The sequence below is a fragment of the Saprolegnia parasitica genome (genome assembly GCF_000151545.1).
Source record: "Saprolegnia parasitica CBS 223.65 unplaced genomic scaffold supercont2.26, whole genome shotgun sequence".
In the NCBI taxonomy this organism is placed as follows: Eukaryota; Oomycota; class Saprolegniomycetes; order Saprolegniales; family Saprolegniaceae; genus Saprolegnia; species Saprolegnia parasitica.
The window spans coordinates 349286-373997 of NW_012156420.1; the positions used below are offsets into that span (position 1 = coordinate 349286).

At 59.8% G+C, this 24712-nt stretch overlaps 9 protein-coding genes across 9 annotated transcripts; 6 read left to right on the forward strand and 3 right to left on the reverse strand.

Annotated features, from left to right (window-relative positions):
- Positions 1–737: 737 nt before the first annotated feature.
- Positions 738–3496, reverse strand: SPRG_07262 (hypothetical protein; the record flags this gene model as incomplete). The annotated part of the gene is made up of 13 exons (XM_012346043.1): positions 738–864; positions 912–1015; positions 1062–1229; positions 1280–1423; positions 1472–1621; positions 1676–1793; positions 1836–1955; positions 2003–2346; positions 2399–2493; positions 2546–2646; positions 2690–2988; positions 3040–3143; positions 3190–3496. 13 exons carry the CDS (start codon positions 3494–3496, stop codon positions 738–740), a joined length of 2181 nt encoding a protein of 726 aa, XP_012201433.1.
- A 1527-nt stretch (positions 3497–5023) lies between these two features.
- On the forward strand, positions 5024–7039 carry SPRG_07263 (hypothetical protein). The gene is made up of 4 exons (XM_012346044.1): positions 5024–6016; positions 6066–6144; positions 6191–6371; positions 6449–7039. The coding sequence occupies exons 1-4, from the start codon at positions 5082–5084 to the stop codon at positions 6967–6969; spliced, it is 1716 nt and encodes a 571-aa protein (XP_012201434.1). The 5' UTR covers positions 5024–5081; the 3' UTR covers positions 6970–7039.
- A 375-nt stretch (positions 7040–7414) lies between these two features.
- On the reverse strand, positions 7415–9942 carry SPRG_07264 (hypothetical protein; the record flags this gene model as incomplete). Its single annotated transcript, XM_012346045.1, has 8 exons — positions 9131–9942; positions 8887–9084; positions 8652–8842; positions 8305–8606; positions 8167–8258; positions 8040–8120; positions 7708–7994; positions 7415–7658 (listed from the first exon to the last, which is right to left on the reverse strand). Exons 1-8 carry the CDS (start codon positions 9899–9901, stop codon positions 7415–7417), a joined length of 2166 nt encoding a protein of 721 aa, XP_012201435.1. The 5' UTR covers positions 9902–9942.
- Positions 9943–10596: 654 nt separating this feature from the next.
- SPRG_07265 (CMGC/CDK protein kinase) lies at positions 10597–12099 on the forward strand (the record flags this gene model as incomplete). Its single annotated transcript, XM_012346046.1, has 9 exons — positions 10597–10773; positions 10833–10933; positions 10979–11060; positions 11110–11177; positions 11227–11412; positions 11465–11555; positions 11617–11748; positions 11800–11853; positions 11899–12099. 9 exons carry the CDS (start codon positions 10597–10599, stop codon positions 12097–12099), a joined length of 1092 nt encoding a protein of 363 aa, XP_012201436.1.
- Positions 12100–12662: 563 nt separating this feature from the next.
- SPRG_07266 (hypothetical protein) lies at positions 12663–13451 on the forward strand (the record flags this gene model as incomplete). The annotated part of the gene is made up of 1 exon (XM_012346047.1): positions 12663–13451. The coding sequence occupies exon 1, from the start codon at positions 12735–12737 to the stop codon at positions 13449–13451; it is 717 nt and encodes a 238-aa protein (XP_012201437.1). The 5' UTR covers positions 12663–12734.
- Positions 13452–14108: 657 nt separating this feature from the next.
- SPRG_07267 (hypothetical protein) lies at positions 14109–15429 on the forward strand. Its single transcript, XM_012346048.1, has 6 exons — positions 14109–14410; positions 14461–14830; positions 14884–15035; positions 15086–15130; positions 15177–15217; positions 15271–15429. The coding sequence occupies exons 1-6, from the start codon at positions 14117–14119 to the stop codon at positions 15401–15403; spliced, it is 1035 nt and encodes a 344-aa protein (XP_012201438.1). The 5' UTR covers positions 14109–14116; the 3' UTR covers positions 15404–15429.
- Positions 15430–15530: 101 nt separating this feature from the next.
- Positions 15531–17443, reverse strand: SPRG_07268 (hypothetical protein). The gene is made up of 4 exons (XM_012346049.1): positions 17183–17443; positions 16923–17136; positions 16278–16871; positions 15531–16233 (listed from the first exon to the last, which is right to left on the reverse strand). The coding sequence occupies exons 1-4, from the start codon at positions 17420–17422 to the stop codon at positions 15623–15625; spliced, it is 1659 nt and encodes a 552-aa protein (XP_012201439.1). The 5' UTR covers positions 17423–17443; the 3' UTR covers positions 15531–15622.
- A 607-nt stretch (positions 17444–18050) lies between these two features.
- SPRG_07269 (hypothetical protein) lies at positions 18051–20052 on the forward strand. Its single transcript, XM_012346050.1, has 5 exons — positions 18051–18231; positions 18280–18348; positions 18397–18543; positions 18593–18839; positions 18888–20052. The coding sequence occupies exons 1-5, from the start codon at positions 18082–18084 to the stop codon at positions 19991–19993; spliced, it is 1719 nt and encodes a 572-aa protein (XP_012201440.1). The 5' UTR covers positions 18051–18081; the 3' UTR covers positions 19994–20052.
- A 327-nt stretch (positions 20053–20379) lies between these two features.
- Positions 20380–20831, forward strand: SPRG_07270 (hypothetical protein; the record flags this gene model as incomplete). Its single annotated transcript, XM_012346051.1, has 2 exons — positions 20380–20511; positions 20562–20831. 2 exons carry the CDS (start codon positions 20380–20382, stop codon positions 20829–20831), a joined length of 402 nt encoding a protein of 133 aa, XP_012201441.1.
- Positions 20832–24712: the final 3881 nt, after the last annotated feature.

Sequence of the window (24712 nt, forward strand, 5' to 3'; positions counted from 1 at the left end):
TCTGCGCTACGTCACTCGCTGCTTCCTCGAGTTTGACGACTTTGACCAGTGCAAGAGCCAGCTCATTGACCGCGGCAAGCTCTTCGCCGAGACGTCGCTCTTGAGCCGGAAGCGCATTGCCGACCTCGGCCACAACTTTGTGCGCGACGGCATGCAGGTGCTGACGCACGGCGCGTCGCGTCTGAGACTGCCAAGCTCCTCCAGGCCGCCAAGACCAAGCACTTTTCGGTGCTCGTGACCGAGGGCCGCCCGAACGGCGCCGGCTACAAGACGGCCGAGGTGCTCTCCAAGGCGGGTATTCCCACGACCGTCATCGTCGACGCCGCCATGGGCTACTACATGGAGAAGGTCGACATGGTCATCGTCGGCGCCGAAGGCGTCGTCGAGAACGGCGGCATCGTCAACAAGATCGGGACGTTCTCGGCCGCCATGATCGCGCATGCGATGAAGAAGCCCTTTTACGTGGCCGCCGAAAGCTACAAGTTTGCACGCCTGTACCCGCTCAACCAAAGCGACTTTCCCCACAGCCGTAAGGACGACATGAGCAATCTCCCCGCGTGCGCGTGCCGACCCAAGACGACGTCGCAAACCAACCTCACGGTCGGGAGCCCGTCCTGCGACTACACGCCGCCCCACTACATCTCGCTCCTCTTCACGGACCTCGGCGTCCTCACGCCGTCGGCTGTCTCGGACGAACTCATCAAGCTCTATCAATAAAAGGGTTCTTCTACTGCGATCTACGACGGAAGAAACTGCGCGACAATGCCCTGGATGGCTGCGTAGCCCGGGTCTCGTTTCGCCGACGGCAGCTGGAGCCACATGTGCCACACTTCGAGCATGCGCGCACTGGCGCGGTCCTTCCAGCTACGCGCGCCCATGAGCTCTGCGATCAGAGGGCGAAAAAAGCGTACTTGGCCGCGTCCCGCACGCTCGCGCCAACGTGCGGCAAGAGAACGTCCGTCGCCTCCGACGGAAGCGTCTCTGGTGACTTGACCATGTAGGCGTACGCGAGGCCCTATTACATCTCTGAGCCATCAAGTCGACGGGCGAGATGTTGTTACGAGGTTCTTGAGGAGGTCGTCGGTCCAGAATTGTCTTGGCTCGGAGAGGAGCGAGTGCTCCATGGGCTTGGCCGCCTCGGCGAGCCATGCGATGGACCCGTTCGCCTTGATCGTCTCGTCCAAGAGGAAGGTCGCGAGCGAGAGCCGCTTCATGTGGTAGTCGCGCGCCTACACCACTCCACTTTTTGACTCTCTTGCAGCCAAGTCGGTCGGTGCACAATGGTCCACTCCCACGTCTCGTCGCTGTAGCGGGACGGCGGCGGCAACGTTGGCAGGTGGTGATGCACGACCTGGAGCGTCTTGGTCATTTGCGCATGCCACGTCTTAAGGCGGCGGTACACGGGCATCGATGTCGGGTGCAACTAGCCGTCTCTCGTTGATCCGCGTGAAAAGATTCAGCGATTCATTACCTTGTCGAGAAGGCCGTGGGGCACAAACGTGTACGCGCGCAAGAGGTCGCTGTCCTTGTAGTTGAGCTGACCGCCGAGGTAGATGCCGGCCTTGCGATAGCGCTTTGCGTTGGCATCAAGCAGTTGCAACAAGCTAAAGCCGCCGCCTTGCTGTTCGCAGTAAGATCATCATTTGTGTGGTGCCGTTCAAGCTGGCAGAGGTACCGAGGTCGAGGCGGGCACGAGGTGCGAGCCGGGAAAGATAAGCTGCGGGTACAGCGCGTGCTTGGTGCCAAACCACGCATACGTCATCATCGAGAGGTTGATGATCGTGAGGTCAGGCCTACGCGTCATCTTGTCTCGGAGTCAAGGAAGAGCGTCGCACCGGTAGCCTTCGCAGCGTGTGAGGTACCGCATGGACGTCCACTGCAGATCATAATTGATGAACACCAGTGCGTTCTTAGGCAGCGGGTCCAAGAGCGCCTTGGCGTACTGGGCGATGAACCTACACCCGCACGTGCTCGGTGTCAACTTGATACATTGCAACTGTACGTGGCGCTGCTTTGGTCGCAAATGGCATGCCAGCGTACGTATTGGCCGACACCCGCACCGACGGCGCACGTTGCACCAATCGCAAGCCGCCACGTCGGCCGCGTCGGCAGCGCCTGCAAGATAACGCCGAGCCCGACGCCGGCATACGTAAACACAATGACATTGGGCTGCTGCCAAAAACGCATGTGGACGCCGTAGAGAAGCCCTTCGGTCAGCGGCAGATTCGCGAGCGCGTGGAAGCCCACAATGTACACGAGGTACATGGCGAGGACGACGGGCCCGGCCGCGTGGCGGAGCGACACCACGCAGCCGACCACGGCCAGCGGCGCCACGACATAGCTGCCCTGTAGTATGCGCATGTCTCATAACTTATATAACTCAAAGAATAAGTATTACCTCGCGCTGGACGAGGTCCGAAAAATAGAGGGCGAGGCGTTCGTAGAGGCCTTCGGTCTCCTTCTCGGTCGAGAAGAGCCGGAAGGTGCCGTAATCTAGCAAGATTATTCGCATGGATCACATTGCATGTTCGAGCCATATGTGTACCGCCACGCCGAAGATGATGGACGAAGCCGCCGATGGAGGTTACGTCGCCCCAGGACCCAGGCTGCGGCTTCAAGAAGGACGTCACCGGCAGGTACACATACCTACCACAGCATTCAAGATGGCGACGACGCGTTACTGGCGCACGGGAGAAGGCCAAGAACGAAGAAGAGGCTCAGGAGCCCGAGCCGTCGCAGGCTCAGCGTCGCGCGCAGGGACCATAGAACCCACGGAATCAGCGGTAGCTCAAAGAGCACGATCGTGTGCTGGTTGGTCAGCGCGAGGCCGCAGAGAGTGGCGCCAACGCAAGCGAGTGGCCACGGCGTCGAAGCGGTTGCAAAACGAAGGAGGACGTAGAGAAGCGCGCCAGCAAAGGCATTGTTGAGTGAGAAAACCTCGGCGCCAACTGCGTACGTCCAGACAAGCGGGCTGAGCGCAAACGAAACCTACCATGTTGCACCCCGTGGGAAATGCGATCATCACGCGAGCGTTGGTACCGCCGCAGTTGCGCCCGCGCAGCGCACCATCCATCGATCGTAGGATGGCGGAAGCCAAAGCAGCGTCGCCCAGTAGATGTATATCGCACAGAGGCTGTCGCACGCTACGGACGTGTCCATTGGGTTGAAGAAGAATGCCTCAACAAGTACCCGCAGAGAAGGCGTTCGCACGCCATGCCTTGGACGGGCCACCGGGCAGCAATTGCATCACGACGTAGTTCAACATGCTGTAGAGCGGGTACCCAGGGGGATGGGCCACGCCCAAGTGGCACGCTTCGGCCAGCAGCTCCCCGCTATCACCGCCCGCGACGCTCGGGTACAACGTCGCGCCGTACACGCCCAGCGTCGTCGCCAGAAGCGCGGCGAGAACAGGATCCGCCCATGTGATCGGGCCCTCGCACGTCGCTTCCTCCAACGGGACGGCGGGCGCACTGCGCTTGCTCTTGCGGCGCTGCATGGAATCTGACCTTTGAAACTCGCAATCGTACTATCGCCTCGTTTCATTGGCTGTTTTTTAGCGAATCACGATGCGGTATCTTGGGCGAAGATCGCAACGCTACAAAGTCTTGCACAGCCACACGACGTCCTACAGAGCAGCAGCAATGAATGGTTGCTGATCCCAACTGCGTGCGAGTTCTATACCAGGTTGCTCTTGTTGTCGTCGTCGTCGGAGGCGCTGTGCATACGCCGCTGGAAAAAGCTGGACAGATTATGCTGTTGTGCCTGGTCGAGCCTGGCCACCGCGCGATGGCGACCGTCGAACGGCGCACACGTACGGTACCCGACACGTTCAAAGAATGCCTCTGCGCAGCGTTACATACCTCACACCACTACAACTGTACGCACCTTGATCGGCGGTCCAGACGTACGTGGTCACGGCGCGGTTGCGGGCGCGAATGCGCGCGTCGACGGCTGCCATGAGTGTCTCGCCCACATGCTGGCGGCGCAGCGCACGATCCACGACGACTGACACCACGAGACACACGTTTGGTTGCGGCCACTTCAACTGGGCGTGCGCCACCACTCGCTTCGACGTCGTCGTAGTATCCGCAGGCGTGAGAAGAAGCACGCGATCGTCGTCTGCAGTGGGCGAGAGGCTTCGCCGGCGCGTCTCTTCATGGATCGGCCATTGGTCCTGCAAGAGCTGGAACACAGCTTCCGTCAAGTCGGGGCGTTCGGACAAAACAACGCTGTCGACTGCCACCGATCTCATCCTGTGAATCCAAAGTGAACTCGATTTGACCCAGCAGCTGTAGCCAGTCCACGTCCTCTTGTCCGACGCGCCTGCTGACCACACGTTCGTGCTCGGATGCTTGGCATCAGAAAGGGACAGTGGCGAACACAGCGCGCACTGGTCATGCCGACCGGATCTGCGAACGGCCACTATTGGAACCGAGAGCCTCTTGGCGTCGTGGCGCCTCCAGGCGTGCTTCAAACTGGCGCACCGGCGATGCAGCCGCAAGGTGAGTAATAGCTCAGCGCATTTGGGTGTTTTTTTGTCGTGCTCTGAAATACTGTGGTTGTATTATATGGATGGGCGAGTGAGTATACTCGACGCCGTTCTTCTACTACAAGGAACGGATCGCACTTGCGCTTTGTATGCAATGCTGCGGCTACTGTTCACAGTGGGAGGCCAAATATTGCGCACGTCCAGCCACTTCAAGCTCCCGCGTGCGACCACACGGTGAAAAATGAAAAAAAGTCCATGTGACGCGGCAGGAGCATACCTCGCTCGCTCGGTTTACCCACGTCACGAGTGTCGTGTCGGTGTCGTCGTCGTTGATGCTCTTGCTGTTGTTGGTTGCATGGAACGAAGCCACCCATTTGCAGAGCCAAAAGGTGTGCGTGTGTTGTGCGTCGATAACACCGTGAACGTGTGGGAATGGTGATAAATCCAGCTGGCATTTGCCACCTGGCGACAGGCGGATCTCGGGAACGGGGTGCAGCAATGGTCATGAAGAGCAAAGTGCACTTGGCGATTTGACGCGGAGCCGACGCCCACGATTCTCGCATCTTCACCGCACTCGACTTCGTCGCATCTCATGGTGGGCAGCGACTTTATGATGGCCGGCGGCCTGCCGCTCGGGTCACCGTTTCCGCTGCGGTCGAGCTACTTTGAGAGCAGCTCCAGCAAAGGCCGGCTCTCGGCCACCCAAACCGCCATGTACGAAGCCGAGGCGACGCGCCACCTTGACATTGCGCTCGCCAACTTGTACGTTGAGCGCGAAAGCACCGAGTCGCGCCACCGGTCGCAGAGCCACCCGCACCTGCCGCGGCCCTTTCGGCACGAAGTGGACGCGCAGGGCTACTCGGTCTACGAGCGCGACGACTCGGTGGTGCGCATGAAGAAGAAGACGACGAAAGGCGGGTCCAGCGAAATCAAGTTCACGTGCCGCACCGACATTGAAGGCGGCCCGCTCGAGATGATGGAACTCATGTACGCCGACGACACGGACTCGCTCCGGCGCTGGGGCCAAATCTACTTTCCGAGCATGTTTGTCGACGGCGTCATGCTGCACGTGCTCAAGCACAGCGACGACGACGACCCGCTGCGCTTCTGCCGCTTCTCGAGTCTCTGCTGGATGGCGTGGAACACACCGGTACGGTCCGCGAGCCGCCGCGACACGTGCGTGCTCAAGACGACGGGCGCTACGATGGACAGCGACGGCAACCAGCTCTTCTACATTCTCTGCAACTCGGTCGACGTGCCCAACTGCCCGCTCCTCGAGAAGCCGTTCGACCTCGTCCGCGCCCACATCCAAGTCGCCGTTTTCTTTCAGACGTCGCCCACGAATGGCACGCGCATGACGACCATCGGCGTCATTGATCCGCAAGGCAGCCTCAGCTTCCCGTCCCGGGCCGTCGAAGCCTTCTCGACCAACCTCCTCAACTCGATGCACCAGCTCTCGATCCACCTCGAGTCGTATCGGATCTCGCGCCGACCGCTCTGCGACCGTGTCCAATGGGTCCCCGACAGGTACATACACTATCGATTCTCTACGTCGTCTTGAGAGACTTTTATGTAGTGAGCGAAAAGAGTGCTACGCGTGCCACCACTCGTTCGGGCTCTTCCGCGCCCGCCACCACTGCCGAGCGTGCGGCGAGGTACGTCTATCGCTCGACCTTGGGATGCTCATCTCGCAAGGGGTAGGTCATGTGCAAGAAGTGCATGGTGCTGCGCCCGATCTACGGCACGGAGCTGCTCGAGATCACCCACCACCACGCGGTCATTGAAAAGTTCTGCAAGCCGTGCGTGCTCTACGCGCGGTCGTCGACAGCGTCGTCGTCGCAGTGCTCGTCGTCGTCCAAGCGCGCACCCAACGGCACCAACTGTACGTCCGCTGTTTTCTGGCCTTTTCGGGCGATTTTCTGGCATTATTTTCTGACATTTTTCTCCAATCTTGAATAGTGAGCGACTGCTCGACGTACCGGGACTCGAACAACCGACTCTCGTTCTTCTCGCTCGAGACGGAACCGACCTCGGGCGAGTCGCGCTCGAGCACCAACCGCCGCAAGAACCTCACGTCGCCGAGCGAGGACGAAGAGTTCCCCGCCGCGTCGTCGCCGCAGCCCTTCACTGACGCCAACGGCCACAAGACCGCGTACGACCACGGCGCCAAGATGGACTCCAACACGATGGCCCACGAGCTGTGGAAGATGTCGGTCAAGGCGCGCCGCGTCGCCCACGAGACGGCGACGCTGACCAAAGCGACCATGTCGGCGGCCAACTCGCGCAATGGCACGCCAGTCGGCACGCCCCGCGCCGAGATCCGCGACAGCTTTCGCAAGATGGACCAGACGCTGGCCGAGCAGGCGTTCCTCTTGGATGCGATCGATCGGGCGGCGCGGTCGCGCTACAGCCTCTCGTCGCCTCGGCACGCGGACGACGCGCCGCTGCGCGAGAGCCCGTTTGTGGAAGAAGTCGTCTAACGCAATCCACCTCTTATCTAACTAGACTAGACACACAAGTTTATTGTAAGAAATAATTGAACCCCACGCGATACTGTAACATGTGTCGACCTCCGACGGTGGTAATTTGAGATGGGTGCACGGCCAGAGAGACCTCAGGTAACGCTCCGACAACCATAAGAATGCAAGACGGTACTAATCGCTTGGTCAATATTGTCCATGTGAGCGGGAAGGAGCCAGACGAGTAGAAAATTGACATGGCAATGTGTCCAATGGGATGGTAGAAAAGGCGTTTATTTTGTCCAACCAGCGCATTCCATTGTACGTGCATCGACGTCCGCGCCACAAGATCGTATGTTTGGCTGCCTTAAAGATAAGGGACGAGGCGCCAGCCACGGACGCTCCTACATCACGTGTTCAAGGCCGAAGACGCTCCATCGTACATATTGCCTACACTCGATGCATGCTACACGGAGCGCAAGAAGGCACTCCACTCGTCGACCGTCGCCTTGTCGTGGTACAAAGTGCGATGGGCGTCCAGAATCTCTTGGCGGGCACTCGTCTGCAGGGGCTTGTCGCTCGCGAGCGCGACTGCGGTCGCCACGTACGCCGCTTCATCTTTGACGATGCACGTCGAGAGGTTGAGCCGGCGGCAAAAGCCGGCCGCGAGGGCCACTACCGTCTGTTTGGCCGGCAACGTCACAACCGGTCTACACACTTCGACTCAAATCGTGCACACTTGGTCCCTACTTGACGTACAGGCCGACAGCGAGAGCGTCGAGGGTTGTGACGCCGCCTCCAAACGGAAACGGGTCGAGCAGGACATCCGAGGTAGCGAGAAGGGACAAGAACTTATCGTACGGCTGCGTCTCTAGAAAGAGAATGCGGTCGTGGACAGCCGGCGCGTTCCGTGCCAGGCGGTCCCGGACCCGGTGCTTCCACACGATTTGGCGCGGTGAATATAGCAGCACGACAAGGCCGTTCGGGTCGAACGTGAGAATGTCGTTGAAAATCGAGTCAAACGCTGGGTGGAGCTTCATGAGCGTCTACTTGCAGCAGTGGCAACCCTCGTGTCGGCCCGAGACGCTTACTTGGGGACACAAGTACACGTGACTGGAAGGCGGCAAGTGAAAGTGATCGCGCCCAGTGAACGGCAGAGTTGTCGTCTCTGGCTAAAGCATTATCCTTGCGCGCGCGGAAACAAAGGCTCATGGCAACCTGGAAAAAGTACGTCGAGAGACTCGAGAACCGAACACGCTGCTCCGTGTAGTATGCATCGTCCGCTTGCTCGTCGTCGTCCCAGTAGAGATCTAGAGACATCATCGACGACGCTCTGCATCTTATATGGCGACGCACCCGAGCCAAGAAAGTAGTCGATGCTGTTCACCAAGCCCGTCGTAATTGGGTGGCCCCAAAAGACGCATTGGACGCGCCCAAACCGGTGGTGGGCGAGGAACCTCGTCCACGCGTCCATACCAATTTCTGGAAACACGACCACGTCGATGGCGTCGGCGCGCAAGAGTGCGAGCGCGTCCACGGCGTCGTGTGGCAGCACCACGAAACGATCCACGGCGTCCATGATCGCCGCCGTGATGGTGTCCGTGGCCGAAATCGGGAAAAAGTGCGACGACGCATACACCACCACATCGAGGGTTGTCCTAAGCACGTAGAGCTCTCCGTACACGGTAGAGCTCTCGACGTACCGATCCAGGTGCTGTAAAATGCCGCGGAGAAGCTTCCCCACCGAGTGGGATCGAAACCAGGACGAGACAAACGCAACACGCCGCCTCGTCGTTGTCGTCACCTCGGTCGTTGGCGCACTGGAGAAAGCTACCGGGTACAGTCGCTCGTACATGGCAGCGATGCGCGTCTGCATAGCCGCAGTCGGCAAGCCCTAACCGCAGCGTGGACGGGCCCATTCGAAGAGCTGTGCTCTACCTGGTAACCAAGCAACATCGTTGGCGGAGTGATTGTCCATGCGAGGTGCCCCGCGTCTTCTGGTCGCAGAGCGCTCTGAACGTCCCGCCGTAGGTCGTCGTTTGTCAGCGCATCGACGCGGGTCATTAGCGCATTCATGTACGACTCCATCGCGACGAACGAGTCAAAGACAGATGGGATCGCGAGCGCCAGCCGCACCTGGGCCACATTAGCATCACCGCAAGCAGCAAGATTGAGGTAGTACGTGGAGGCCAGAGGCTTTGCCGCAGAGCGCAAGGCCGCGTCGGAAATGCGCCAGCGACGCCTCGAACGCCCCAAGCTCGTCGAGGAAGACGCCCATTAGCGTACATGTCTCATAGTAGTAGCGCGCGATCGGAGACGCAAACTGCAGCGTGACGCGGCCATGCTCCACTCTATGCTGGCACAAGAGCGTCGCATTCTGTTCGGTTAGCGCCTCGAGCAGCGCGGTGTCTCTGTTTGAAAAGAGAGTGCGGAAGCGGTCGACGGCGACCGCAAACATGGCTGGGAACGCATCGTATGCAGAGACAGTAGCACAGGCGTCGTGCAGCGCCTTGGCCTGTACGAACTCGCCGCGTAAAAAGGCCGTGAGGCCCGCGCCGCAGACCGCGCGGGGTTGCAGTTGCGGCGACAAGTCGAGCGCGAGTGCGTGCGCGTAGTGCATCGCGGCGTCGTCGAAGCGGCCCCAGAGCTGCAACTGTTCGGCCGCCACGAGCCAACGGTCGGCGCTGGGCGCGCTCGCGGCGACGGCGACAGCGCTCTGCACAGCGGCAAATTGAAGTGCGTCCCACGCACGATGTGCATCGCTGACGAAGCGCGTCACCGCATCGGCATGGAATGCCGTGGCCACCGAGCTGTTGGCGTCTAGCTTCCGAGCACAGGCCGTGTACGTCGCGGCGGCGGCGCGCGGCACATTCGTTGACAAAAGCGCTTGAAGCCGCGCAGAGCACTGCTGCGACCAATGCATCGTCGTGCGGAAATAGGCTGGGCGATGCATATTGGTCGCGATGGCGGAGCGCAACGCTCGGCTATCGGAGAGGCCAAGCACCACAGCAAGGACGCTGCCGTTTGCAATCTCGGTCGAGCCATCGGAAACACTTCGTCGTTGTGGTTCATGACGGCCATGTATGCGCTGCCGGCAGCGGCGACGTGGCGCAGCTACGGCAGAGTCGTTGGACCATAGCATCATCCAGGGAGTGTTGTGTGTGTGTCGCCGACCTTGTCTGTAAACGCACAGTCGCCTCGAGCGACCAGCACGAGCGTCGACGGTGCCACGGTCATGTTCAGGCGCGAGCATGCATGGATGGGATCGGCGAGCACAATGGCATCGATCGCGACGGCTGGCGACGCTAGAAACCCGCCAAAGAGCGCGAGCGCACACGTGGCCGACGTCTCGCCATACTGGAGGGTGCAGCCTACATCGCTGTGATGGAGACTTGCTCTTCTGAGCCACGTACGGGTATCCTGCTTTGCAGCGACGCAGGCCGCAAGCCATGTCCCGAGGAGGCCGACGACGGTCGCAAATCGCATCGCAAGCGTATCTTTTTCTGAGATCCGTCATACCATTTCCAGCGATGCCTTTAAATAGTGTGCATTTTCCTTTTGACTGGCATGTTGTATGGTATACAAACAAACCAGGTGTGATTTCTTGTATCCGGATGCGAACCGGATATTGCGTGGACCAACAGCACGATGGCGCCGACCATGCCCTTCGAGGCCTTTGGCACTTGCCGCGACGTCGACGAGTTCGAGAAGCTCAACCGCATCGGCGAGGGCACGTACGGAACGGTCTACCGGGCGCGCGACCGGGCGACCGGCGAAATCGTGGCGCTCAAGCGCGTGATCCTGCACAACGAGAAGCAAGATGGCGTAAGCCATGCCATCTCCGGGTTGCCATGGCCGCCTCACATGCAGGCGCTCTCTTCTAGTTTCCCATCACGGCCATTCGCGAGATCAAGCTGCTCAAGCGGCTGCGCCAAGAGAACTGCGTGCAGCTCAAAGACGTGGTCGTGGGTCGCAAGCGCTCGGGGTACGCGCGGTCCGTCACGACGACGCCATGACCGCATGCTACTAGCGTCTTTCTTGTCTTTGAGTACTGCGAGCACGACCTCTCGGCGCTGCTGACCAACGTCCGCCACCCGTTCACCGAGTCGGAGGTAGTTGCTTGTTCTCGTACTATGCACCGCGATGCCATCGTTGCAGTAGGCCAAGCGCGTCTTGATCGAGCTCCTTCGCGCCGTCGAGTACCTTCACAGCCTCAACATCATCCATCGGTGAGTTGTCTCTGCTCCTGGTATGGCTCACGGCGGCTTCTTTGCACAGAGACCTCAAGCTCTCCAACATCCTGTACGATGGCTTTGGCCGCGTCAAGCTCGCCGACTTTGGCTTGGCGCGCGAAACGGGGTACCCCATGGAAATGAACCTGACGCCCAAGGTCGTGACCCTCTGGTACCGCGCACCCGAGCTCCTCTTTGGCTGCGAGACGTATACGGCTGCGATCGACATGTGGTACATCATACTACCTCCTACTGAAAGCCTCGGCACAACACCATACATCCAGGGCGATCGGCTGCATCTTTGGTGAGCTCATCTTGAACGAACCGCTCATGAACGGGTCCACCGACTTGGACCAGGTCCAAAAGATCTACCAGGTACCCACTTCTTGGAGGAAGAGTGCGATAAGTGTAGGTCTAGCCTCACTCGTGCATCTAGCTTCTGGGCCGACCCAACGAGCGCATTTGGCCAGGTCTCTCGGCGCTACCGCATGCCTCCAAGTTTCACATCGACGGCGCGTCGTCGTACAGCACGCTCGAACGGGTCTTTGAGAAGCGGCTCTCGAGCAGCGTACACAGATCTTATCTTCGACCGCATCCCTTCATACATGGATGGGGCTAGGGCATGAACCTGCTGGCGCAGCTCTTGGCGTACGACCCAAAGAAGCGGCTCACGGTACCATCGCAAGAAACGCCATGCATGCTACCGTGGCTATGGTAGGCGACGGAGGCGCTCGCCCATCCGTACTTTAACGAAAAGCCATTTCCCAAGGAGCCCGGCATGATGCCGACGTTTCCGTCGCAGCACCCCGAGATGCAGCGCGGCGCCGCGGCCACGCGAGGCGACGACCGATTCGGCCACGCCTTTGGTCGCAGCAGCAGCAGCAGTAGTACAAGCGCGAAGAAGCGTAAGGTCGGCTAAGTCGTCGTTATACACATGCGTGCGCCAGCTGCTGCGTCATCTTGATGTGTCTTTCTTTCGAGGACGCGTTTGCATTATCCCTCCAGCGAGCCCACGTGGTCGCCTCGATAGGTCGCGGTATTTGTTGAAGGCGGCGGCGTCGTCGTCGCTGGCATCTTGGAAGGCGAGAGTCATGGGCCAGTGGGCATCCTACGCGTCTGAGCCTTGAGTCGCAGACGTGCGTGGCGATTTCCCGACAGACAAGTTTTCTTGTCTACGTCCAACAGGCGTCGCCAAAACATGCTGCGCAGCTGCCTTGGTCTGCGGCAACGGCAGTCCACGATGTGTGACGCCGCGTCGTCGGCGCAGACATGTCGACGCATCGCGTCCTCCATATGCGATCGCTTGTCGGTCATCGCACTCGGCGGGATGCCGCCGCAGCGCCTCATAGGACCGTTCGTGTGTGTGGACACGTGGATACCGGGCGCCGGCAGACCACAGCTCGATCCTTGCTGAGTAGAAAGGTCGACCATCTGCTTCTGTCGATTGTGCCCTCGGACCCAGGTTCAAATCGCGGTTCGAAACTTCCGCACTGTATCTGTGACGCTGCTCGGTGATGGCTCGGCAGTCGCCAGCATTCGACGATAAGAGTCAGGATGGCACAGCAACAAGGCGTTGGACAGTGGACCCGCGACGAACACCGGAGGTACCTCCGCGCGATCCAGCTCTACCCGCAGGGACCTTGGAAGTCGGTCGCTGACTACATTGGCACACGCACAGCGCGCCAGACACAGACGCATGCACAAAAGCACCGCGAGAAGCTCTCGCGCCGGCGACGAGGCCTGCTGCGGAAACGTGCCACGTCCGACGAGTGGCTCGACGAGTACGGGTCGTCGCCGTCGCCGCAGCTCGACCCAGCAGTGACGCGCCGCAGCCCCAACGTCCCGAACACTGCCGAACCCGAGTTTCGCGTGGCGATGATTCCGCCCATTGCCGTGGCCCACACACACGTCGAGCTACCGCCGCCTGCCGTCTATCGGCCGCACTATGACGGCGCGCTCGCGTCAGACGACGCGCTCACACTGCCGCCGTACCCGCGCGCCATGGCCGAGGACAGGTACCAGCCGTACGCGTACACACCGTACACCCCGCAGCAGCAGCAGCACGATGCGTACCCAGCAGTGTACACCTCGAGCAGCTACCACGATCCGCGTAGTGCTTCGTCCTACGCGCCCATGGCGTTCCCCCCCGCGCCCCACCTTCAGCACATGGCGCATCATCCGCCCGTGCCCATCGACGAGATGCTCCTCGAGTACTTTGGCGACGACATCCGCCGGTACGGCGCAGCGCCGTCTTTGCACCGCCACGCGTAGCGAGAAGATAAGAAACCAAGCTTAGAATCTTTTGACAGAGTCCAACGTTCTGGTCGTGACAGGCAATGAGGGCCGAATATTTGGACGCGGATGTGGATGTTGGCCTCTGCATGAGACGCAGCGGGCTTGTCGCTCGTTCGAGTTGATATAATGGAAAGACCCGTGTCGAAGGTGCGGCTCCATTTGCGGCTGCTGGAGCAAGACGTCAAAGTGCAATCTCGGCGATTGCAATCTTCGCCTGTCTGCCATCGAACTTCGACGAAGTTCCGAGATGCATGATCATTCCAGCAGGGCCGAGCGTCGTCAATACAAATACCAAGTGCTTTTCAAAACCGAGGGCGGAACGTGTGCTGCGAACTTCGAAGTGTACATGATATAGTATACATTTTGGATATAGTGTCATTTCTGGCGCTTGTCGTCGAAAAGACGATGGTTACCATGCACACACTGTCTCGACGCACGTAGTATACCTCGTTTACAGCCTTTGGGACCGACGCGACGTCCCTTGATGCGCGCGTCATTGTCACCTTCATGGAACGGCGAATTCCGTATTTAGTGTAGGTATCGGTAATAGTATGGGTACGCGCCCGATGAAGTGGTGCGATCGGATTGGCTACTCAATAAATTATCCGAACGCTATCCGGCAACAAACGTGCAAGCCGACGATGGACCGGACGACCGAGTTCGTGCGCATCACGCAGCTCTTCACGGACGCGCCGATCCTGCTGGCCAAGCACCGGCCGCTCTCGGCGTACGCCCGCGTGGCGCAGCGCATCTCGGACGCGCTCCTCGAGAAGGAGATGCTGCTCCGCGGCCTCGCAACGCTGGCGCTCAAGAAGCACATGACGGCCGAGGACGACCCGACAAAGGAGATCTCGAGCATTTGCGACATCACCAAGCAGTCGTTGCCTATCCTTGCGAAGGAGATCAACGAGTTCCAGCAAGCTGTGCAAGGCGACGTACGCTGCTGCCTCCGTTAGGGACTCATGCCAGCGTTGGTGTTGTGTAGAACCAGCAGCAGCGCCACTTTAGCGTGATCTGCGCATCGCTCAACTCGCGCATGGCCAAGTGCGTCAAGGAGCTCCAAGACGGGATGCAAACCCGCGCGAACGTCATCAAGGAGATCAACGACCGCCGAAAACGCTTCTCCCACGCAGGCCCGCACGTGCAGATCAACACGCCACTGACGCTGCGCGCCAAGCCGCCGTCGCCGCCAACGATACCTGCCGCGCCGCGCATGGGCTCTGCGGTGCCCTACGCGAGCAGTAGCCATCCGACCAGCAGCTACCCGCATGCCGGCAACTACCAAACTACCGGCAACAGCAACTACAACCACCATGCAGCCGTCGCGACCCCGACCGAGCTGCCGGGTGCACAGAGTACAGAGACCATCCAAATTCTCACATCAAAACGTGAGTGACGACCGACGTAGGCGCGCCGCTGCTGCGACGTCGGCCCAACATGAACCAGAACAGCACAGCGAGCGCCTACGTGCAGCAGCAGCAGCAGCAAGCGTCCATGCAGCGCTACACGGCCCAAGCGCGACTGAACGACGCCAAGCACATTGAGTCGACGATCGTCGAGGTTTGTGTTTTAAGTGCGACCTTGTCCTCCTCATGAGACTCTTGTATTAGATTAGCAGCATGTACAACCGCATGTCGTCCTTGATTGCGAGCCAGGTACATCTGTCGAGACGATAACAATGCATGGGCTAATGACGAGTAGGGTGAAGTCCTCGAGCGCATTGACGACGACATGACCACGGCGTACACTCGACATGCTGCGTTGAACGACGAGGTGGTGATGCACGGATATGTAGGCAAATGAACGTCGAGGCCGGGCACAACGAACTCCTCAAGTACTTTACGTCCATGTCGGGCAATCGGTCGCTCATCCTCAAGATTTTTCTGATCCTCGTCGTCTTCATCTACCTCTTCCTCGTCGTCTTTTAACACCAACATGGAATTTACCTACCGCATCTTGCAACGTCATTGCATCCAATGCTGCGCTCGCCAGAAGATGACGGCTGAGTTTTCTTCCGTCCCAATATAATCGTGGGTCCGAGTGGATGGATGATCGCGTCAAGGTGGCGTTGAGATTCAAGGGGTTTCGGTGTATATAGGTCGTATATAGTGAGTGTCGTATGTGTCCAAAATTCAAAGTTGATCGTCCTACTTCTTGGGCACAGGGATGCACGGCCAGGGCTTGAGGTCCGGCAGTTTGTCCATGGCCGCCATGCCTTGGAGGAAGACCGAGTTGGACGTGAGCCAGTCGAGCTCGAGGAGGCCTTCGTGGTACGTGCCAGGCGCTGGGTTGAACTGGTAGGCCGACTCGGGGTTCAAACTCCAGCTGAAGCCGCCGCGTACTGCTGCTGGAGCATCGTTTCGATCAAAAAAGTCGGTCGTACGCCGAATCGTGAGCTTCGGGCTCTCGTCGTTCTTGTACAAACCGGCGAATTCGCCGAGGACGACCGCGTCCTTCTTGGCCGTCGCGAGGAAGCCAAACATGTCGTCGCTCGTCACCCGCACGCGCATGCGGAGCGTCTCGTCGTCGAGCTCCGCGCCCTTCGTGCCGTAGAGATAGTCTTGCGGCGACACGGCTGTGTTGTAGTAATGCGGAGCGTACACGAGCTTGTTGGGCCGGTTGAACGCGGCCGGGGCTTCTTTCGCGCCCTGGAGACCGCCACCCCACCAGTCAAAGTAGCTGAACGGTGTGCCGTCGATCGTGAGCTTGTGGGCGCCGTTGACGCCTTCGACAAAGCCCATCCAGTTGGGGCACCCGGCTACATCGGTTTGTCAACCAGAAAATATCAGTCTATCAACGTACTGTGCATGCGGTCGGCGATGATGGTCGAGCCGGCCGAGAACTCGGCCCACGTCGCCTTGTGCGGCTCGTTCTTGAGGTCGAGGCCCATGATGTTCCAGTACGTGGCCGAGCAGAGGTTCTTGGTGAGAATGTCGACCGAGTCGAGAAAATCATCTTTCGAGATGCCGAGCTTGGTGTCGTACCAGTTGCCGCCCGAGTCGGTCGTCGTGAGCGTGTGCATCGAGATGAGGACGCCAATGTTGCGGTACGCGAGCGCCTTGATGACCGATTGCAGCGTCGTAATGTAGTTGGTCAGGTCCATCGCGCGGTTCATCGCGACGTTGACGAGGCCTTTGCGCGGCGGTGTGTTCTTCAGGATGCTCGTGATGCACACAGGGATGCGGACCGCGTTAAACTTGTTGCGGGACAAAAAGTCGGCGACTTCGTACGCCGTCGTCCCGTTCTGGTCGTTGGTCCAGAGCCCAAACGGCACGGCGTTGCCCGTCTCCATGCCAAACCAGTTGGTGCCCTTGATCGAGATCGGCGCCTCTTGGCCATCGGGCGTCACATACCAGATCTTGCCGTTCTTGCTCTGGTAGTCGAGCTGCGCGCAGGCTACCCTTCCATGTTGTTAGGCGATGTGGTGAGGCATGGATGCAAACGTACACTGCGTCGCGTACGTCACCGGGTTGTTGAGCTGGCCGTCCGGGCCCACGTCGACGAGGCCATTGGCGCCGTCGATGCTGCGCTTCGCAAGCGCGCCCGACTGGTAGTCGATGGCGCGTTGCTTGGCGTCCGAGCGCGCGACGCTCGCCTGCGTCGCAATGAGCGCGATCGCACCGGCAACGATGACAACGAGCAAGAGCGTGCCGGGCCAAATCTACGCCATAGCTCTTATCGTCGTATACGATGGAGGCGCGACGTACGCGAATGCGGCCTTTGTAGCTGCTCGTCTTCTCGGGCTGCGTGAGCGGCAGGACCGGGATGACCAGCTCTTGCCGCATGGACCGCGTCGACTCGCTCGCCGCCGAGTGCTGGTGGTTGAAGCTGTAGCGCTGCGAGTCCATGGCGGAGTCGCGCGTCGACGGCCGGACGATCTCCATCTCGCTCTCGCGGGTCGGCAGGCCGCCCCGGCTCGACGACGGCGCGCGGAACACTTCGGTCATCGGACGATGCGAAAATGCCAGCTTGATTCTGGCATTCGATCGGAAATTTTGTTCGACGACAAGTCCGAATTTCGATCAAAACCAGGATTCTCCTTGTTCATTTCGGCTTTTGAGCCGAAAAAGTCCGAACCAAGGCAGTGTGTTACAAAAGCAGCTGGGCTGGCGCCAGACCGCGTCGCCTTTCCGCCACCAGCGAGGTGCGCGACGAGACGCGCGCCTTGGATGATAGGGGGTCGCTGGGTTTTATTCCTGCAGAAAGGGACTTTAACCTCCTCGACGCGTCCTGCGTCGTTGATTTAACGCGCGCACGCTCTCGATTGTCCTTGCGTTAGAGGACTGTCGGTGCAGAGGGCGGGATACAAATTTTCACGGCAAGCCGAGTACCCATGTAACGCGACCGCGCGGTACATAGAATGGTTATAACAAAAGAATCGTGTCGCAAACTGTGGTTCTAACACATTTCAATATGGCTCTAACAGCATAACGTGCATTAGAATATCCGGACAGGATACCGAAACCGCAGCGCCGCTTGCGTTCCTTCGAACTACGACACATACGATATGTGATTGGCTACAATCGAAATTTCGAAGGCGAAAGATCCAGCCCCAGGATTTACAGCCGAAAAGGGCGGTCTTGGATATTTGCGAGCGAGGACGACGATGAACATGCTGAGCTCCGTGAAGGGCTACATGGCCAACGTCTTCGACATGGGCGGCCAACAGACCGGCGCCGTCGATGTCGTCGCCATCCAGCACGAGGCGTCGGTGCGCACGACGCCGTTCCACGCGCGCTTTGGGCGGCTCGACGTCGTACGCACGTGCAGTGTCGTCTGGTCGTGGCCTGATCCCGCTGCGTAGCCAAGCACAGACGACCGCCGCGTGACGCTGCTCGTCAATGGCGTCGCCGTCGACCACGTTTTGCTCGAGGTGCTCATAGATATTGATGGGTCATTATGGGCTCAGGCACACGACTAGATTGATGACCGCGGCGAGGTCTATTTTGTGGACGACGAGCCGAGCCCGAGCCGCGACAGCTTGGCCCTCGAGCTCGAGCTTGAGAGCCTCTCGATCGACGAGACAAGTCCGTCCTTGGTCACGGCGATGCCTCCCTTTAGCCCGCTCGTACGCCTTGGTCGGCAAGAACCAGATTCTTGACAAGTTCTGTGTTTAGCAAGGACCGATGGACGATGGCCACATGCCGATGACGATGCTCGACTCGCCCGACCATCGGCTTTACTTTGACGCACTCGACAACAAGCGCAGCGCACCCAACTCGGTGGAGAAAGGCGGCTCGTCGTTTGGCCCGAATCAGCGCAACCCGAGCGTGTACTTTGACGCGATGGAGCGCCACTCGCTTCTCGACGCCGACGTGGACGACTACATGGCCGAGTCCCATGACGCAAGTAGCAGCCCTCTCGGTCGGGCCATCGAGCGTCGTAAGCATTGGCTCATGCGAGCACGCGTAGAGGCCGACGCGCCGCAGTTGTCGCTCTGTGGCCACTTGCTGCAACCGTCGCTCTGCGCAGACGAGGTCGCCGCCCTCGTCGCCGCGCACGCCGTGTCGGCCGCCGACTTTCGAGCGAATCCGCTCGGCATCCTCCAGCACCCGCACCTGATGGTGTCGGTGCACGGCCTCGTGCACCCGTACGACGTCTTTATGCAGGCCTACTTTGTCTCGAAGGTCTGCTTCCCCAAGCGTATCCCGACAAGTGCGGCGGCCATTCCATCGACCAGAGACTGTAGTAGTATGGAGGAAGGTACGCGGCTTGTGCGCTCCGAGAGCGACCCGCTGCGCTGGTTCCAGTGGTTTGCACCGTCGGACGCGTCAACAGCCAGCAACACGTCGTCCTCCGTGACGTCGTCGTCGTCGAGCCCGAGCCGCAGCCACGCGAGTGCGACCGAGCTCGCCGCCATGGGCTTTGTTTACGGGGACAACGCGATCGAGTTTGCCGTGCCCGGGGCACCAAAGCGTGCGTCCGCGGTCGTCTACTTTTGGCACGCGTCGAGCAAGCTCATCTTTGTCGACATTGACACTGCGCTCCGCGCGACGACCAAGAGCTTGTACCCCGGGGTCGCGTACTTTCTCGAAAGCGTCGCAGCGAACGGGTACCATGTTGTGTACACGACGGTCGTGCGTGGACGCGCGCCACCGGCGGCGCTGCCCCGGGGCCCGGTCTGCGCCGCTCCGCTCGCATCGCTTTTGCATTCGCTTCGGTCGCTCTTCCCATCCGACATGAGTCCCTTCTACGCTTCGTTTGGCAGCGCATCAACCCTGCCGCTCTTGGTCCAAGCTGGTGTCCCGAAAGGCCGCGCGTTCGCGGTCGAGGACGGCCGCGTCGCGTCGGCGCGCGTCACGTCGTCGTACGAGCGCTTGGTTGAGCCCCGCGTCTTCGAGGCCATGTTCCCGCCAATTTACTCGGTGGCCGTGTGCAAGCACCAGACGCCGATCCAGCTGACGCCGAGCTTGAGCCCCAACTCTGGTTTGCTCGCGAGTCGCTGCCACACGCGCACGACCGGCGACGAAGCGTACAACGACGTCAACTTTTGGCGGGTTCCCCCGAGTACTATTTAAACAGCGCCGTGATACCTCGATACTTTGATACTTAAAAAAAAAGTGGTCTCTTTTCGTTTAACCCAATTGGAATTAACGTGTGCTCGAGGGATCCGTATCATGATCCCGACTGTGCCTACCGCATCCGAGGTGCTTTCTCTGTGGTGACTCGTCTTGCTAACCCTCGTCGAGGCGGCGGGACCTTAACGCGTCCTCTATTGTCAACTATCGCATTAAGTTTGCGTCCCTACCAGTCAAACCCACTGCAGCATAGTTGCAAGACGATGAAATGATCCGTAGCCTTCTCCAACACGGTGCGTAACCTTGTCCAAGTCACGCCTCTCTGTAACGCTAATAATGTCACCAACGGTGACGATCCAAGTGACCGTACGCATCGTCTTGCAGAGATGCAGCAGGGCCTCGCCCGTCCGCTCATGCTGGCCAGCTGCCTCGGCACGGAGCTCCTCTTTGCGAGCCTCTCGTTCTTTTACATTGAGACGCTGACGCACAAGCTGCGGCTGCTTGGGACGCTGAAGCTGGTCGGCGCTGCTCGGAGCCCACGATCGGCTTCAGATCTTTCGCGTCCGAGACCAGACCGCTGTTTGCAGTCAAAGGCGCGGGCCTCCCGGCGACACTGTGGGTTGCGGTCGTTGGCCTCTCTTGTGTGCACGGCTGGTTCACTGCGGCACCGCTCTTCTTCGTGCTCTTTTTTGGTCTCGAAGCGGCGGCCCCGTACGTCCGGATTGACACGGCGACGACGCGCTCGAGCAGCTCGAAGGAAGCGTTTTGGATGTTTGCGCTCACGGGCTTGTGTGGCTTTGGTGTCCTCGGGACGGCAGTCGCACGAACGGCCTTGTGACGTCCGAGATGGAGTACGAGCGCAAGATGGCAGTGAAGGCGGCCGCACAACTGGAGTCGGAACCGCGGCTTTTCACGCCCAACGTCTACGCGCATCACGGGCCATCCGACGCTGTCGCCGCACAAGGCCAGCGGCACGCCGTACCTCCAGACGCAGAACATACCTCATCCCAGAAGAACGGGGTGTGAGCAGCTTTCAAGACGAGTCGGGCTGTTTGATGATGATGGAGCGTGGGTGGACCTTCTCCTCCTTGCCGTTGAAAGATTGGAGGCCGCTACGCAGATTATGATGACGACGGTGCAGCGCTGGCCGGGTGGTTATTTTTTGTAGCCATGAGGGAGCTAGTAGCTGCGAGTGGATCACGCCTCGAGGCTAAAGGTAGACGCCGTCTGTGTTGAGTCGTCTTCTGCGTCTTTGACTCGGACAGAATCTAGGGCCTTGGTCGATGTGCTAGGCTTGAAATGTTTTGAGTTTTGAAATGCATAAACTCCCAAGGGTCTTGGTAGAGCAGCTTTTCCATGGTAGCGATATCGATCAACCGCATGCAGGTGCTTGTTAAAAACGCATTATTAAATATGAATCAAATCATGAGAAGCGCAGGCGCGTTCCGCGGGCTGGTGACGGACGGTGTTCATGCTGGCCTGCGTGAATCACGTTCGACGCGCTGTCGTCGCGGGCTTCTACATGTATTCCCATGAGCCATTGTGGCGCTGTTCCTCGCTTGCCCTACCCCTTGCCCAAGACGCTTCTTGCGACCGTCGCGCCCCTAGATTTAGAGACGAATGAGAGCGCAATCACAAAATGGAGACGTGTACCTTGGGACTGCCGCGGCGCTTGCGCTTGCCGTCCGGGGGCATTTCGTCTTTGGATTTATCCTCGTCCGCCTTCTCTACGCCGTCCGGGTTCGCCTTGTCTTCTTCGTCATCGACGCGTCGCTGCTCGAGCGTCGCGCGCAGCGTCGCGTGCTGGAGGTAGACGCGGGCCTTGAGCGCGTCGTCGGCCTCGGTCTCGGCCCACACGGTCGCAAAGCTCTTGGCGCCGGCGTCGACAAACGCGCACTTGTCCTTGGCGTGCTCACACAGCATGCGCCACGTCGCGTGGCCTTGCAGCGCAAACGCATTGCCTGCATTAACATTGGCATTGATGAGCATCCTCATCCACAAGCAGCAGATGCGTACAGTTGACGATGCAGAAGCGGCGGCTGCGCGACGTCATGACGTTGGTGCGTCGGTCGTCGGCGAGGAAGCCCATCTTGCCACTCATGACGCACGAGACGATGATAATGTCCTTCTCGCGGCCCTAACCTGCGTCAGTACACGGCCGTCTCTTGCGAGAGGTACCTGGAAGCCGTCGACCGAGGACACTTCGATGCTGCTCCACGGCGTGGTCTCCATCTTGGTTGCCACCTTGGCGTCAATGGCATCCACAATCTTGTGCACTTGCGGCTTGTACGGCGTGATGATCCCGATGCTCCACTCGCCGCTCCGAGCCCGCGGGAATGTCCGCATGAGTTGCTCGATCTACCGAAAAGAAGATATGTCAGCATGACGACATGCGCCGCAGCGAACGGACCTGGTCGATGCAAAACGTGACTTCGGCGTCGTTGTACTTGGAGGTGCCAACGCGCTTTTCGACGCCAGCAATGTCGACGACCGTGAGCGGCTGGAACGCCGGGTGCGTGTACATGCCCGCGTCCTGCGCCAGCACGCGTCGCGCGATCGCCGGCGCGTCCGTCAAGGCAGCGTCGTAGAACGCCTTGGCCGTGAATGCACTCATGAACGGATGCATGCGGTGTTGCTCCTAGTACAGTTGTGTGAGAAGAAAGATCGTCCATCGGTGCGTACGGTGAGCATCGTCACAGGCAGATACACTTCCAAGCGCTCCATGAGCGAGACGGCAAAGCCGTGCGTCTTGGCGTCGTCGCTGACGACGGTCGGCGCGAGCTGCTTGGTGTCGCCCACAAAAAAGAACCGACCGGCCTGCGCGAGGAGCGCGAGAAGCGAGCTCGGCTCGGTCGCTTGGCCGCACTCGTCGACAATGACTGCGTCAAAGCTACCGACACAAAGGGATGAGTTTTCATCGGGTGAGAGAGAGGTGTACCCCGAGTGCCGGAGCTTGTGCGTCATGTCGGCGCCCGCGCACGACGAGTGCGTCGCGAAGACGACGTTGGCCTTGGTCGCAACGCGCGCCAAGAGTTCCCACTTGTTCAGTTCCTTCTCGACGCGGAGGCTCGTGATGCGCTTGTCGTCGGCGGGAAGCTTGCGGAGCGTGTCGTCGATCTCCTTCTTGTACTGCGCGGCTGCCGTCGCGAGGCTAATGTCCCGCGCGCCAGGTCGACTGCCCATCTTGACGGCCGTGAGCGGGGGCGTCAAGAGTGCTTCCGGGCGCGGCAGCTGCGCTCGGACCTTCGTCGCGTGGCCGACGAGGAAAATCCCAACCGAGAAGACGCGCTCGATGATCTCGTCGATCGCTGCGTTCGAGTCCGAGGTCACAAGGACACTCGGCAACAGACCCTTGGACGGCGACGCCTTGGAGAGAAGGGCCGAGAGGAGGGCGCAAATGGTGGTCGTCTTGCCGGTACCCGGCGGCCCCTTCAAAAGCGAGAGACCGGTCTCAAAGTTGCCGAGGCCGCGACGCAGCGCCTTGAACTGCGACGGGTTGACCTCTGACGCGATGAGACCGGCCACGGAGCGGTCCACGTCATACAGCGACGGCTAGAGTAGAAGGAATGAATTTCACGCAGATTGTGCCAACGAGAGGTGTACCGTGATGAGCGACTGATACACGTTGTCGAGTGTGGCCGCTGCCATCGCAATCGCTTCCGTAGGCGCCTTGGCCTGGTCGACGAGCTCGGCCACGACGTCGTGGATCTTGGTCGCCTACGAACACAAGCATTGAAACATTGATACCTCAGATGTGATCGTACCTCGAGGGTTTCGACCGAGATCTTCATTTTCGTGAGCTCCGTCAAGAGCGTCAGCACGGCGTCTTCGTCCTCCTTGGCCATCTATTGCATACAAGTGAGGCGACCGACTGTGAAGAAATCCATGTAGTACAGTACTTGCTTCTTGGTCGACTTCTTGCCCTTGCCCTTGGTCGACGCCTTGGGGGCGCCATTCGAGTTCTGGGTGACGGCGCGGAGCTTGGTCGCGGCAGCCTTAAGCACCGAGACGGACGCAACGGCACTTGACTGGTTGAGTACGACGTCGCGCAAGTGCCCGGGTAACTTGTCGACGGAGCCGACGCCGTGGACCATCCGCAGCGTCGTCACCAGCGACGCAACCACCTTGGCTTCGATGTCGGTGGCCTTCGAAAGGTCGAGCATGGTCTTCGTTGCCTGGAGAAAAACGACGTCGACCATATTTCCATACGCGCGCTCGACGATGCCGATAGCTCGTCGCGAATTGTCGACCTAATCATTTTATGCGTATAGAGAGCGAAGAGGCAGCCGATTCACGCACCTTGAGGCGGACGACGTCGCCAAGGATGGGCGTGCTCTTGCCTCGCGTCTCGAACGTCGCTGCGTTCGGGTCCGAGACGCCGTCGAACGAGGCCACGAGCTGAGTGCACGTGGCAGGCAACGTGTTTTGCCTGCAGTTGCGTAGAAACTATGAGATTGGGTGCGATATCGAGGGAAAATGTACCCAGCGATGATCGCGGCTTGGGCTTCGGCGACGAGAAGCGCGGTAAAGTGGTCCTTGTACGTTTCCGTCGTAGACATCTTGGACGAGAACTTCGGCGCATTGGACAAAAGCACTTGAAGAAAAAAGCGCGCGTCTCGTCCGATGCTTTCGGCGTCTTGGGCGTCTTGGCGTCGTTGAACGCCGTCTTCATCGTCTCGATCCCGTCGAGCTCCACCACCGCCTGGAGACGCGCGCCGG

Coding starts and splice junctions, on each gene's coding strand:
- SPRG_07263 (XM_012346044.1), top strand. CDS start 5,082: ATGGTGGGCAGCGACTTTATGATGGCCGGCGGCCTGCCGCTCGGGTCA. Junction 6,017..6,065: donor GTCCAATGGGTCCCCGACAG/GTACATACACTA, acceptor ACTTTTATGTAG/TGAGCGAAAAGAGTGCTACG. Junction 6,145..6,190: donor ACTGCCGAGCGTGCGGCGAG/GTACGTCTATCG, acceptor CGCAAGGGGTAG/GTCATGTGCAAGAAGTGCAT.
- SPRG_07267 (XM_012346048.1), top strand. CDS start 14,117: ATGGACCGGACGACCGAGTTCGTGCGCATCACGCAGCTCTTCACGGAC. Junction 14,831..14,883: donor CGAGCTGCCGGGTGCACAGA/GTACAGAGACCA, acceptor CGACCGACGTAG/GCGCGCCGCTGCTGCGACGT. Junction 15,131..15,176: donor CGTCCTTGATTGCGAGCCAG/GTACATCTGTCG, acceptor AATGACGAGTAG/GGTGAAGTCCTCGAGCGCAT.
- SPRG_07268 (XM_012346049.1), bottom strand. CDS start 17,422: ATGACCGAAGTGTTCCGCGCGCCGTCGTCGAGCCGGGGCGGCCTGCCG. Junction 17,137..17,182: donor GCTACAAAGGCCGCATTCGC/GTACGTCGCGCC, acceptor GCTATGGCGTAG/ATTTGGCCCGGCACGCTCTT. Junction 16,234..16,277: donor CATCGCCGACCGCATGCACA/GTACGTTGATAG, acceptor AAACCGATGTAG/CCGGGTGCCCCAACTGGATG.
- SPRG_07269 (XM_012346050.1), top strand. CDS start 18,082: ATGAACATGCTGAGCTCCGTGAAGGGCTACATGGCCAACGTCTTCGAC. Junction 18,232..18,279: donor GCTTTGGGCGGCTCGACGTC/GTACGCACGTGC, acceptor CCCGCTGCGTAG/CCAAGCACAGACGACCGCCG. Junction 18,544..18,592: donor TGCCTCCCTTTAGCCCGCTC/GTACGCCTTGGT, acceptor TTCTGTGTTTAG/CAAGGACCGATGGACGATGG.